Consider the following 14,734-nt stretch of genomic DNA (forward strand, 5'->3'; position numbering starts at 1 on the left):
CCCCAAGGTGTTGGCATTGAGACAGCGGTGATCTTGAATGGCAATTAGATATGAGAGGCCACAGTAGAAGACTACAAATGGGCTAGAAGAGAGAAAAAAGGAAAGGGCAGATCCCTTTGAAGGGAAATACTGATACATGTTTTATTGCAATTCATGCAATGAATGGCAGGGGCACCAGTTAGCATATCATCCTCCTCTAGCCTGTTGCGTGACTATGCATCGGGTCTGAATAACTTCTGGTATGGGCGTGAATACAGAGTCGAATCTCCATTGAGTGTCATGATGCAAAGATTAACTTAAACCCAATGTAGCCATCGTGGAGGCGTCTCTAAATGTCTGCTAATGGTGATGATGAGCCCCGTTGTAAAACATAATGTGTCCCGCTTAACAGACAGACTACACTAGCTTACTTTGTCTCGCCATGCTTAGCCGATCTATCTTTGAAATCTTAAGAATCACCGAAGCATATGATGACTATATCTGTGATGCCCATAAGACAAATTAAGCTTAAGTACAATCTCGTCCAGACTATCCACATTGTGTGCGCTGAAAGCCAAAATGTATTACCACATTTCTCCAGCAAACTCTTCCAGGAAATATGTATCAAGCTTTTTCCTTTTTTTGCTTTTTGCTTTTTTTAACTGGCCAATAAACAAGAGGCTCATGTAAGAGATTGTTTGGCAAACAGTGCTGGGGATTTACAAGCTGCCCACACAGAATCCCATCTCGGTGGGCTGGCAGTATTATGGGATGACACATCGGCCTATTACACAGACATTTCATTTAACCGCCATATTCCCAACATACCTTCACCTTTACTGGGAGAGAGGGCTTTGAACTAAATTGTCTGTTTTGGCGGTTTCATTGACATCTCTCACAGGTTTTAACCTTTTTCCCTTTCACTCCTTTGTGGGTTTTAGTGTGGTCATGGGAAGCTTTCTTGATGTTTTTGTTGGTTTTTGACACTGGTCTTGTGTGGCTATTGTGGCTTATCTCAAGTTATTATGCTTTCTTTGTTTTCTTTGTCTTGTAATTGTACAGTTTGATCTGACTTTACGCTCATGAAGTAAGTCTGTAAATATTGACTTTGAATTTACCTCTACCTACATGTTTGTTAGAAATACATTAGCAAACCTTTGTTAAATGTCCTTTTGCCATTTCTGTGATAACATAAAACAAAACCTCTGTGTGATCCAAACTTAAAATCATTGCTTCTAAAAGGTAGTAAGGAATTCCGCAGCGAGGCAGCTGTAAACTATCAGTTATTGAGGTCTTATCTGCGTTCTTCTTGCTGTGGCACATAGGGACTGAAGCATCTATCGCAAGGAAACCTGCACTCTGGGATCTGTGTTTTGTTGGTAGCACCAGGGGTCTGACACAGTATCTGAAACATAGCTGAAACAAGGCTGGGGGCCAGTACTTGTGCTGGGGCTTGTCAGGTTTCGATGGGGCCCTTGATATCGTCTCTATTCATTATAAGGACCCCTTCTGTACATGGACCAGACATTTGTCAACACTCCCCAACACAATATGTGTCCCCGGACATGTGGAAGAAGAGCTAGAAGCTTTCGGCAAACATTTCCAAATGTTCCTCAAGCCGGCGAAAAAGAAGAGTAGAGATGCTATTTTTAAGAGTGGCCAAGATCCGTTAAAATGAGATTCATGGGACCATGCAATTCATCACTTGGTAAAAAAAAAAGGAATAATTAATTGTGCTTGTAGTATATCACTGTGCCACATTGTTTTCCTCCCCTCTCTTCATTTAAACTGCATGCACTTATGCATGCCCTGATTGGTGAGAAACAAGCTAGCCTCAGCTAGATCCATCAGCGCCCAAACACCACCCCTCCTCCAGTCCACTAGTTCCCTACTAAACGGCACTCGTCTGTCGTAGGAGTAGCGCATTAGTCACCGCACAACAGATGAGTTACCTGTATTCCTGCGCTCCAACCATGTCTGACATGCCAATGATGCTGTGCTAATGCAGTTTGATGGTATAGCGTGACGTATAAGTCACCGTGGGGGGGGATGCACACGGGCACGTCCCCTAGATCCACCAGCCCGCCAGGGTTTAATTGCTATGGCGCTTCACGCTGTTCCCATATGTTTCCTCCCTGACACAAGCGCTGTATAATTGGCTCTGTTCTTTATCCTTGCGTTGGGCTCCGTGGCGGATGCAACGGTTCACTGGTGCATCGTGTTGTTGCACCGTGTCTCGCGAGGACAGCAGGGGCCGTTTTACGAGCAGGAAGTGAAGCAGTGAGTCACCTCTGCCGGTCCACATCGGTTATGCTTCGTCCTCTGTCACCCTGGTTTATAGCGAACAGAAAAACAACACAGATGGGAAGGGAGGCAGAGGTTCGGCTTGTTAGTAGGGGAGAGGAAAGCCATTATCTTACCTAAAGAGACGCTAGCGGGGTTAATGTTTATGACCAGCAATATGAAGAAGTACAGCCAAACTGGAAAGATAGACAATGAACGATTATTATAAATAATAACACTCACTGAACTCTAACTGACGCCTGATTGTTATTCCTTCTTCCAGAGATAATGGTTTGAACCCTATTGCCTATTGTTCAATTAGTTTTTGTATGAAATACTAAGTGCTAGCTCTTCACATGCCCCAAAGTACAATATTTTGTTGTGTTTCCAAGGATGTTTGCAGACAGTGACGCTAACTCCCAGAGACAGCCGTTCAGACGGCTTCTTCAAATTAACAGTTTGATGTTTAGGCGCCTAACGACAGGAATAATGTGGTACATGGTAGGAACCCTAATATAATTCCCTTTGGGAGGTAAGAAAGGAAACGCTTGATTAAGCCACTGTGGGATATTTGTGTGCTTAGATGTGTTGGCAGAACCACAGTTATCTGTCAACAAGAATGGACCTGAAAATAGATGCTCACATCTCTTGAGTTCAAGTCCCCATTGCTACATTGAATATATCCTATAATACCTTTAGTGATACCCCTCCATTAATATAATATGACGTTGTTATAGTCAAAGTGCAATACACATGAATATAATAGGTAAGTGTTATAATAAATCAAAGAAAATACACCGTTTGCCATTACGAAAAAGTGTTTTATGTTCAAAAAATGAATCAATGCTTTAAAGTACAGTAAGAACCTGTTGCACACAATGCAGCAGAGACCAAAGTTGAAACTGTAGCAAGGAAATCAATTTGTGAAGAGGATAGACACATGACAGAGTGCTTTACCCTCTTCCTCTCTCTCTCGCTCTCTCTCCCTCTGTCTCTGGGGGGGTTGTGATGACCACCTCCTTCTTGGCTGGAGCGTTTGTTAGTTATTCATGTGAAGAAGCCCGGGCTCTAACAAGCCTCCTTGAGAAGTAATGAGAAGATAGAAGTAGTTTTCACACCACATCTCGGAAACTTCACAGCACACGAATAAATGCAAAAAAATTAGATGAATCTGCCGGGGAGGTTTATGCAACAAGGACAACTCAACCTTGTCGCGTACAAAAAGAACTAGCCTCTCTGATGAGATGAGATGGCATCTTCCATGCACGACTAATGTCAGCTCCGAAACAGCAAAGTCTAATCTTTATTCGACGGGAGTTTGATTCACACATTTGTTTCTCCATGCACCCTATTTCTATGACTAGAGGTTTTTTTCTGAAAATACAGATGGTGTGGTTGTGTGATTATCAGCCTCATGAAAAAGTTAAATGATTAAATTACCATTAAAATAACACCGTCAGGATATCACCCATTTTCTCTCTCTCTGACTCCCCCCTGAGCTCTCTCTCTGTCGCTCGCTGCTGCTTTGTACATCATTTTACATCTTAAACAGTCATTTAGGAAAAGAAAGTGAAGGAAGCCTTTGAGAATATTCTAGACAATGTCACAGTTTGAGCTCCCTGCAGGCAGAGCTTATAGCAGCGGGGTAACAAAAACCAAATCTGATTTAAGATGTCTTCTCCTGGGTCACGACCACGGATGATAAAAAAAACCTTTATGGCCCTAATGTGATGCCGTAGTCCCCTTATTAGGCTAGCACACATTACAAACGTTTTTTTTTGCTTCCGTGCCAACCAACCACCTAACCTACCTTTCGCATCTATCTGTGTCAACCTCGCTATGCCTTAAAGGGGCCCTCTTTTCCACGGCTCCTCTGTTTCCATGGATACGGGCACAGTGAGCTTAACATCTCTACGGCGTTTGCGAATCTAAAGGGCAATGTGCACGGTGGGCTTCAAACGGCCTCGGTGGACGCCGGCCCTCTGAACATCAGCACCGTGTTGCGGCGGCGGCACGCCCCATGCTCACCTCCTAACCACCGTGTGCGTTGTCGGTTGGTCTGGGGCTGTTAGCCGCGGGGTCCACAGTGACACCCGGCGTCGTGGCAACCGGGTAATAAGATCGGACCTGTTGCTTCGACCTCACAACAGAGATCTTTATAGCAAGGAGAGTTTGTTGAGGTTCTGTCAACCCGTGTTTGAGCAAACAATTCATAAGACGAGTGTTTTGAAGTTGTTTAGATTGTCAGGCATTTGTTCAAGGATCATTCTCTCGCAGCCCTTGATTCAATTTTGTGACGCTAACTTTTTTGAAGTCGTGGCATGTATCTGGCATGAAAAAAAGAAGCAGTGCTCTGAAATCGTGACCGAATGGTTTTCCTATCACACCGTAGCCATACATAACAGAGCTGGGACTTGGCAAAGTACATTTCATACCTCTCCCTGAAGGAATGGAGGAGCATACAGGAACTATTCCCGAACGATAGGAACACATTGTAATTACAAGTGAGCAGAGTTGTTATCTATATTCATGAAGCACCTTCTATAACAACAACAAGCAGATAGATCAATTGTTCTACATTGATTTTATTAATGCAGAATGGATACTGCAGTGATACCAGGCAGTGGGGACCGCTTCTCATTCATGACCACGATTCTACTGCCCCCAAAGTCGGTCGCATAGTGTCATGAGTCGCCCTGAGAAAGCACGCAAACTTCACTGCATCCAAATACATATATTTATGCCCCCCTCCCTTCGAACCCCACACATCGCCACGATGAAGTCTCGGCGCTTTAGGCATCGGTGGCGTTTGATATGCCTTCTGAAGCCGACACTGGTGGGGGGGATTACCAGACCACGTGGAGCCCCAGTGAGGAGCGCATGGGGAGGGGAGGGTTTACGCTGTGTCTCCCGGCGGGGGGGCCACAGCTTGTACTACAGAGGAGCCCGGCGCCTCACGCTTCACAGGCCCCGGGATCAGCCCAGAGACGCTCCATGGCCCATGGCCGGCTCTTCGGGTGCGAGGTCTCGCCTCAGATTACCACCGGGGCCCCCACTCACACACGCACACACTGTAATCCCAGGCTCGGAGCCTAACCAAATGAGAAGGAGAAGAAGAAGGAGAAGAAGAACGGTTAATCTCTCACCCACTGCAAACGCCAGGAGTGCGTTCGCAAAAGACTTCTCCTTTGTTATTTAATTGTGTTCACCATTTCGAGGGAGGCGCTTATCGCTTATCCAGGGGAGGGGGGTAATAGGGGCAGTGGGAGGGGGGGAGGCGGGGAAGGGACAACAGCGATGTACCCCGGCTAATGAGGCAGGAAGATGCCCGCCCCGCTGTGGAGGGCTAAACGCCTCCACTCCCCGCTCTCCGCTGGTGTGATTCAGCGGCGTGGCGCTCGTGGTTAGCCAGCCTCCTCCCGGTGCAAAGCGATTGACCTTGGCTCACATGCCTCCAGGTGGGCGCTCTAGCATACTAATGAGAGAGGGCGCCACGCCACCGCTACGTCTCGTATGTGCGCGCGTGCGGCGCGTGTGCCTGTGTGGTGTTGTGTGTGTGTGTGTGTGTGTGTGTGTGTGTGGGCCGGCCTGCGCTGGCGCAGATCTCTGCCACCGGCGCCATTTTTGGGTGGCATTACTTTCGCTTGGCGGTGCATTCGTTCTGTTGTTTGATTTGTAATCTCGCTGCTGTTCACAGAATCATAGTATGTTAACCGGGTCTATTGATAGGACTCATCGATTTGTTGTTGTTGTTGTTGTTGTTGTGGGATTGACTCATGACAGCAGGGGCGCTTCCGCCTCGGGAGTCTCTAATGACGGAACTTATTGTCTCCGTCTGTGAATCACAGCGTAGGCCGCTATTAGACAGGCCCGTTACAATAGTTACCGGCCGGCCCTAATATCCTCGTGTATCGATTACACGCTCTCACCCTCCCGATGTCTGGCCACCAGGTGATGCAGTGAAGGGGCGTGCTTCACTGGGATGAGGTTTGATTGAAAACTCACACCCAACCTGATGCTCATCTGTCCTGTCCTGTGTGTGTGTGTGTGTGTGTGTGCGCGTGTGTATGTACGTGTGTTGGTTTTACTTTTGACACCACCAGGGCGTGTGCACGATGACCACGGCCTTCCTGCACTTCTTCTTCCTGGCGTCGTTCTGCTGGGTGCTGACCGAGGCGTGGCAGTCCTATATGGCCGTGACGGGCAAGGTCCGGACACGGCTCATACGCAAGCGGTTCCTCTGCCTGGGCTGGGGTAAGTGGTGACTCAGTGGCGCCCGGTTTTCTGGGTTTTCTATGCGGCGTGCGTTTGTTCCGGTGGCGGGGCGTCCTTCAACTCCGGTTGTGTCTTCGTCTGAAACTCATCATTGGGGTTGTTGAAAAGGTTGTGGCGTGACGATGGCTTGTTTGGGTCGGTGGCGAAGGCCAGGGCGTTCCACACTCGCTATCTGATTGGTTGAGGTGGAAAACCGTCTGGGCCGCCGGCTCTAAAATGGTGGGAGGCTGCACTCTTGTTGTTGAGAATCCCATGCAAGGCGGGACATGTCTCGGATCTGTAGTGTGGGGTGTAACTGTGGGATGTACAAGCATGGTGTGAAATGCCTCAGAGTCGTAGCTCCACCATAGAGTGCGTCCTAGTACAGAGAGAGGGAGAGCAGATTCTTTGCTCACCGTTAGAACATAATTTAATCTGGTACACGGCCACGTCACTAAATACAAACGTACATACAAACATACACACACACATAATTGTTTATTTGTTAGTACTTATCCTAATTAACCTAAAAATGCCTCTTACCCATTTCATAGCCTCGAGCCCTCTCATTGCCTCTTAGCCTTTCACAACTTACATCATTCATAGTTGGCAATGACCTGGGGTGTAAATATTGTTGCTTCATATTTAGTTTACTCTTCTTATTCAATATTTTCTTCTTCTGCAACAACCTTACCGAGTCACCTTCCTTCTGTGTGCAACACGTCTGGGCGTCCTTGGGTTATGAATATCCCATGTTCCTGTAAGCAAGCATTCGCACAGAGAATAATGAGAAGCCAGCCTGCTGTCTCTCTCCTCGCCCTCCTCCTGTCGGTGGAAGGAACACATCAGGGGAGAACATACCGTCTTTCGAATAACTTCTATAGTTTCCTATAATGGGTGGCTCAAATGCACTCTGAGACCCCTATCCACAGGGCTGACTTATAGATTTTAGAAATATGTGAGAAAATAAATAGAAAATAATCTATTTGATTAGGAGGGAGCCCACACTCATTCTTCTTGTTACCTAGCAACAAACAAGGCTCCCCTCTTCATTGCAGTGCCACTGCTTGCTGGAGAGGAAGGAACGGAAAAAAAAGACAAAGCCTGAATTTCAGATGGCGAGGACATTTGATAAAATTTCATTAAAATCATCATTGGAAGATCAAGAATCGAATCCGTATCTGTCGAACATCAAAGTTAACCGTTTTCTTTCGCTCGGATGACGATGAGGCAGAACATTTAGCGAGCGTGTTTGCTGTTAACGTCGGAATGTGCAGTCGTTTTCTGCTAGCCTTCATTCATTCAGAGGGACGCGCCGCCTTTCCGAACATACGTGTGTTCTTAATCGCGTCTCGCTGAGACGCAGTGGGTTAACCTTGGCTGTTTACCGCATGGTGATTTATGAGCTGCGTGGGTACACTAGGCTCTCTTTAGCTGCCCCCCCATACCCCCCCCCCCCCCCCCCCCCCCACACACACACACACACACATACACACAGCTGACAGGCCCTGAATGACCAAAGGGGGGCCCCTGCCATGTGTCTCCAGGAACTGATTGCATCTGCGACACCTGCCCCAGCGGCCCGAGAACGTGTTAATATTCCGGGCACACGGGCACGCCAGCGTGGAAACGCAACAATCCATTGCACAAATCCATATCGAGGGGGCAAAGAGTGGAATTCCCCCCCCCCCCGTCTTATAGATAAGGCTGGGGGAGTGCGAGGGCGGGATAGTGGGGTCCCTTATTGGTATTCTTTGCGAATGCATTTATGCTTTTTCTCTGTTTTTGTTATCGTGTCGCCGCTCTCTGGCGAAGTGTCCCTGAATGCCGTCTTGTGAGATGGAATCCGGGGACGCCGGCGTTATGGAAATGCGTGGATACGGCGTAGTGTGCCGTTGTTAGCGCCGTGGTTTTGCCGGGCAATCTCCCCGAAATCGCACACAGGGGTATTGACTCTGCGTCGGGTTAAGCTTTTTAGGAAGATCCGCCATTTTGCAAGCATCTTGAAAGGCTAATGCGGCTGTTGATTTATTTGTCTGTCTTTGTTCGCTTTTTTTTTTTAAAGGATTACCGGCCTTGGTTGTCGCAGTCTCGATGGGATTCACTAAAGCGAAGGGCTACGGGACCCCCCAATAGTGAGTCTGTCTGTTCCGTCTCTTTCCCTCCCCAAATAGTGAGTCGTTCTGTTCCGTCTCTTCCCTCCCCCTGGATGCCAGCACTCTATTTTATTTCATGAACCCAGGCTGTGACAGCTTAAATATCTCCAGTGTGTTTGCGGCTAACCCTCAACCGTGTCAGGAATAAGTAGCCCAAGATAAAGGAGATACGATGGGACGTAAGGAATTCCTAATCAGCTCCTTTTTTTTAGCAAACGACTACCTCGTTTAAAATGGCCTCAAAAATCAACCTCATCGAGTTAAAATTCAGCTCTGCGAGGTGGCTCCCAATCCTCTATGTTGAAGAGCATCACAGCTGGACGGTAAACGAGTGAACAACGCTTTAAAACTCTCTTTAGCGCTACCTTTTTTGTGTATTTTTATTTTTTTTGCTGTAGCAAAACATTTATTTTGTTCAAACTTTGTGGAAATTAAACCACAGCATACGCTAGCAATCCCCTGGTACCGGGGGACAGAATGCAGCTGTAGGCCGGCCCCGTGCGCACCGCTCAGTCCTGCCCGCTGGATGGAAACGCTGATTTCTACTGTTTTCTGCTGTTCCTGTGTGCCGCTCTGCAGCTGCTGGCTGTCTCTGGAAGGGGGTCTTTTGTACGCCTTCGTGGGGCCCGCGGCCGCGGTGGTTCTGGTAATTATAGCCGTGTATTTACCTTCATTGTGAAATGCCCCTTTTTATATATATTTTTTTTAAGCTTTTTTTTTTTAACGAAACCAAGAGACGACGCGAAAATGAATGAATGCGGTTTTTTTTTGTTGTCGGTGGAATAAACGAAAACAAAAAAAAACACCCTTCCAAGCCACACGGATGACGCGGCTCCAATTAGGCCGAGTCGATCCGGAATATTCCACTATTTCTATTCCTGCGTTGTTTTGCTGAAATCCTTTTAGCCCCCAGATTGATTCTCCCCATCAGCTTTTATAGACGTGGTTAATATCTTCACATACAGCCCCCGGGGGCCCTTCCACTGTGTAATAGTCATGACGCAATTGCAAGATGTCAGGATCTTCGCAATATCTATTCCATAAAGCTCAGCGGCGAAAAGGGAGACTCAACACAGACCTGGAGATAAATCTCAATGAAGATTAAAAACCCGGAAAAGCGCCCGAGAAAAAAAGGGGATAACTGCGAGCTAATAAAATCAATGTTATAGCACCTTCTCCCTGCAGAAATATTACACTGTAAAGGGTAATGCTTTGATGGTCCCCTGTTCTCTCTCTCTCTCACCCCCTCTCTCAATGTTCTACCCGTAGGTCAACATGGTGATCGGCATACTGGTGTTTAATAAACTGGTGTCCAGAGATGGCATCCTGGACAAGAAACTCAAGCACCGGGCAGGGTATGACAGCACCTTGCAGTAAGTACCCCTTTTTTCCTTTTTTCCCCACACCGTCTCTCACCGACACACACACGTATACATAATGTATATTCTGTACGTCTAACCCCCACGAGTAAAAATACACACATCCCTTGATTTCCTCTAACATATGGAAATCCGGCCCCGCCTCCCTCGCCTTCCTCTCCGGGCCCCTCGCACGCACGCGAGGAAATTAGAAGTACAAACATAAAGGGGTCAGGGAGCCCCCCGGGAGCTGCGTGGCGTTCGGGTTCCCTCTTGGCAGAATCAGTCCAAGATAAATAGGAGGACGAAAAGGAAAATGGAGAGGAGAAGCACATCTTACACATCCGCCCCGCGCCCCCCCCGCTGTGTGGTGCTGTCGGTGCTCGTGGGGGCGTAGCCGTAGCGGGCCGATGGTCGTCGGGGTGGGGGCTGTGTTCACGCCGTCCTACAGTGCTCTCTGTTCCAGCGCGTGTCTCCCTTGTGTCTCCGCAGACAGATGAGCGAGCCGCACACGGGCCTCACGCTGAAGTGCGCCAAATGCGGCGTGGTGTCGACCACGGCGCTCTCCGCCACTACCGCCAGCAACGCCATGTGAGTGGGGGGTGGGGGGGGGGGGGGGGGGGGGGGGTGTGCTATCTATCGATACCGCACCGCGAGCTGTGGTCCGATGCATCACTGTGCGGGCAGTGTCAGGGTGACTCTGAGAGTCCCCGCCCTCCCCCCTCCCCCCTCCCTCCATAGCACCCTTCCCTAACCTAAGATTCTGGAGCCGAAGCACATATCCTGTCGGGTTTCGTCCACGTGTCCACGTGGAGAACCTGGTCTCAATAATCCGCGCTTTTGTTGATGCCTGTTTTTTAAAGCGTGAACAAAAACAACATTTCACACCTTTTTCTCCTCCCTTCACTTCCTTTGAGCAGTCCTCCGTTCCAGCTGAGCGACCTGACTCCCCTCTTTCCCCTCCCTCTCTTCCTCCTCCTCTTCCTCCTCCTCCTCTCCTCCTCCCTGACGTTGCGTCCTCTCCTCCTCTCCTCCTCCCTGACATTACGTCCTCTCCTCCTCCTCTCCTCCACCCTGACGTTGCGTCCTCTCCTCCTCTTCCTCCTCCTCTTCCTCCACCCTGACGTTGCGTCCTCTCCTCCTCTTCCTCCTCTTCTTCCTCCACCCTGACGCTGCATCCTCTCCTCCTCTTCCTCCTCCTCCTCCTCTCCTCCACCCTGATATTGCGTCCTCTCCTCCTCCTCTTCCTCCTCCTCCTCCTCTTCCTCCACCCTGACGCTGCGTCCTCTCCTCCCCCTCCTCCTCCTCTCCTCCACCCTGACGTTGCGTCCTCTCCTCCTCTTCCTCCTCCTCCTCCTCTCCTCCACCCTGACGCTGCGTCCTCTCCTCCTCCTCCTCCTCTCCTCCACCCTGACGCTGCGTCCTCTCCTCCTCTTCCTCCTCCTCCTCCTCCTCCTCCTCCTCTCCTCCACCCTGACGCTGCGTCCTCTCCTCCTCTTCCTCCTCCTCCTCCTCTTCCTCCACCCTGACGCTGCGTCCTCTCCTCCTCCTCTTCCTCCTCCCCCTCCTATTCCTCCACCCTGACGCTGCGTCCTCTCCTCCTCTTCCTCCTCACCCTCCTCTTCCTCCACCCTGACGCTGCGTCGTCCTCTCCTCCTCCTCCTCCTCCTCTCCTCCACCCTGACGCTGCGTCCTCTCCTCGGCAGGGCGTCTCTGTGGAGCTCCTGCGTGGTGCTGCCCCTGCTGGCGCTCACCTGGATGTCGGCCGTGCTCGCCATGACGGACAAGCGCTCCATCCTGTTCCAGATCCTCTTCGCCGTGTTCGACTCGCTGCAGGGCCTGGTCATCGTCATGGTCCACTGCATCCTGCGCCGAGAGGTGCCTCATTCTTGGGTTTGCGTATCTGGAGACGTCCGCGCGTCACGGATGTGTCCGCGGTCGCGATACAAACCGACGCTCTGTCCGTCGAGTCGCTTGCCTGCGAAGTTTGGTCTATTTGTTAAGATTTAGTTTACTGCTTGCGTAACGCCGCCATGGTGCGCTGTTGCAATGTGTGGTTTCGCTCGGGACAACGGAAAGACTGCAGGGAATTAAACAACCTGCGCATCACTGCACCGAGTTCCAACTTGATTACATAAATATGAATCGTTATTGCATATGTTATAAGGGGACTGTGTTTGTGTGCGTCTCTGTGTCTCTGTGTGTATATGTGACACTAAAGAGCCGTTGTTCCCTTGCCGCTAGGTACAAGATGCATTCAGGTGTCGTCTTAGAAACTGCCAGGATCCGATGAACGCTGACGCCACCGGAACCTTCCCCAATGGGCACGCTCAGATTATGGTGGGCGGAGCTATCCCCTTCTTATCTTTTAATTGCAACAGGCGTGGGCGTGCTGCATGAATATGTACCGTGCTTAATGTACACACGCCCACACCTGTTTTAGTTCAGTTGTTGTTTGTTGTATCATTTCCCTATTGGCATGGATTTGATTTGGGTTCACCGTTCGCTAGTATGATTCGCTTCAACTGAAACGACAGCCGCAGCTTAAACATTGTTTAACAAGGGCTTAAAACTCAACAAGTACATTCATTAGGTTTAGTGTCTGCGTCCTGCCAATTTCATGTGCCTGTCGTGTGTAATACGGCCCTTATAGGAGAAAAGGGCTGGGACTGACCTTTAAAATGCAATGCGATCTCCAGCTAACTCCAGCGCAATGTCGCTGGCTCATCATTTCGACGCTGCTCTCCCCTTAATATTTGTAATGCTCCTCCATTTGCAATATATTGCAAATGGTTTTCAGTGTTGCATAATAGTGTCAGGGTCGCCCGGTTTAATACAGCCATTAGCAGCAACCACCTACAGGTGTTTTTCTTTTCAAAAGAAATACTGCCTTCGACAGTCAGCACTGCCGAACCCCTGAATTACTTTGCATGAAATGGATTGAGTATGAGTATTGAAAACTGAGCGGAAGATGAATATTGCCCTTTTGCATATTCCGGAATGTAAATTCGAATCATGAGCCTTAATCCCGCTTTTTATTTAATGGACTGTTCAATGTAATGGAGTTATCACTTGATTATACACCTAGTCATTCACATGGCTGCTGACGGCCGGTTTGCGTTGTCCCCCCTACAGACGGACTTTGAGAAGGACGTGGACATCGCCTGCCGATCAGGTAAGGACTGCTCTCCCTCCGTCGGGCCCCTCATACTGCAGCAGCAGACACCGCCCGGGCCCCTAGTCAGACCAGGGAGCCGTTGCATAACTACCGTTGCCTTTAGCTCCGTTGTCTTTTCTTGTTTTCCCAAAAAGCGAACGGGTGCACTAGCAGTGCTGCGTGTGCACTTAACTCGCACGCTGTGGCGCCCGGGCGGAATTGGAAAAAAGCAAATTGAATCGACTGCTGGGGCCCCCCGGTTCACTTGCCCTGTGGACGCTGAGCAGAGGACGTCTGAATAGAAATAGCTTCCTTGTCTTTTTTTCACACCGTATAACAGTGACGCTTTTTGAATCGTGATATTTTTTTTATTATTAAAACATACATTTCTGAGTGACCCAAGCGGGCAGAGTAGTTGAAGCAATCTTTTATTTTTCCCTGGTATTCCTTCAATTATTCAGCGGCAGGAAGGTGTTTCGTTGGGTGGTCCCTGCGACGGCTAGGCTTCCATCCCTTCGGGCCACATCAATTACTTATTAACGAGCGCATGTTTTAATTAACGCTAAGGATGTGGAGACGTTTATATGATTTTTTTTTTTGAAGTAAGGACCCCGGCGAGGGGCTACGAGGGCCTATTTAAGCCAGGGGCCGGCGAGGAGCCCAACAGGCTCGTTCATTACTCGCTCTCGGGTCTGAGAACCACAGCCCGGGTATGGCCCCAGGGGCCGCAGTAACGGCCCGGCCCGGCAGGAATAGTCTCCCCCCGTGGAGGACGGGAAGCCGGGTGTGTGTGTGAGAAAAGTTGCAGCGCAAGGAGATGGAGAGACCACCGAAAGGACAGACGGACGGTTATCGTTTTGGTGGAATCATCCTAATAGGAAGAGGCTGTGATCACAGAGTACTTAGTTTGCAGTGATTTGATTGTGCCGCGCTGAGAGGCTTGTGTCCTCAGTCACGCACTTGAGAGCGGGTGTTGTGGACCTCTTCAGAGAGCGTTACCACAGGCCCCGTCAGCCCGGGAACACAGAGGGGTAGGGCTGAGTAGGGCTGGACGATTCATCGAATTCAAACCGACAACACCATGTGATAGAACGCGTTATGCAAATCGCAAAGGCTGCGATTAAAATAAATATATATATTTTATTTTTTTTAACTGTTACTGTTACTTACTGGAGATCAGTAAGATTCATATTAATTTTTCTTTTACAATTCAATAGTTATATGAAGATGTTATAATAACAGTTCATACATCAATTCATCTCAACACATAGGCCTGGCCTAAAGGAAAGAGCTGTTTATATGCTGACTGCTTCCAATGTTGTGTTGGTAATACTACAGAATGATTCATAACGATGACGTAAAAAATAATTGCATGCTAAATCGCAATCGCAAAATTTGTTGAAATAATCGCAATCAGATTGTTTCCCCAAATCGTTCAGCCCTGAGGAGGAGAGAACGGAGCTGGCAGCTTGTTCCCGCTGCCGCTGGCCAGGCCTTGATATCTGTACCAGGCTGTGGCCACGCAGCGGGATATAACTATATTTCCA

The 14,734-nt window shown here is 49.0% G+C and overlaps 1 protein-coding gene across 1 annotated transcript in view; it reads left to right on the plus strand.

Annotated features, from left to right (window-relative positions):
- Positions 1–14,734, plus strand: part of adgrb3 (adhesion G protein-coupled receptor B3) — a gene marked incomplete at both ends in the record, with an annotated part of 100,078 nt that overhangs the window by 80,647 nt on the left and 4,697 nt on the right. The window contains 8 exons of the mRNA XM_079728777.1: positions 6,366–6,516; positions 8,582–8,651; positions 9,252–9,318; positions 9,942–10,027; positions 10,523–10,621; positions 11,737–11,908; positions 12,275–12,370; positions 13,166–13,205. Of these exons, the coding sequence (XP_079584903.1) occupies positions 6,366–6,516; positions 8,582–8,651; positions 9,252–9,318; positions 9,942–10,027; positions 10,523–10,621; positions 11,737–11,908; positions 12,275–12,370; positions 13,166–13,205 (781 nt within the window). The remainder of the gene's footprint in view (positions 1–6,365; positions 6,517–8,581; positions 8,652–9,251; positions 9,319–9,941; positions 10,028–10,522; positions 10,622–11,736; positions 11,909–12,274; positions 12,371–13,165; positions 13,206–14,734) is intronic.

This window comes from Pollachius pollachius (assembly GCF_949987615.1).
Source record: "Pollachius pollachius genome assembly, chromosome: 2".
Lineage (NCBI taxonomy): Eukaryota > Metazoa > Chordata > Actinopteri > Gadiformes > Gadidae > Pollachius > Pollachius pollachius.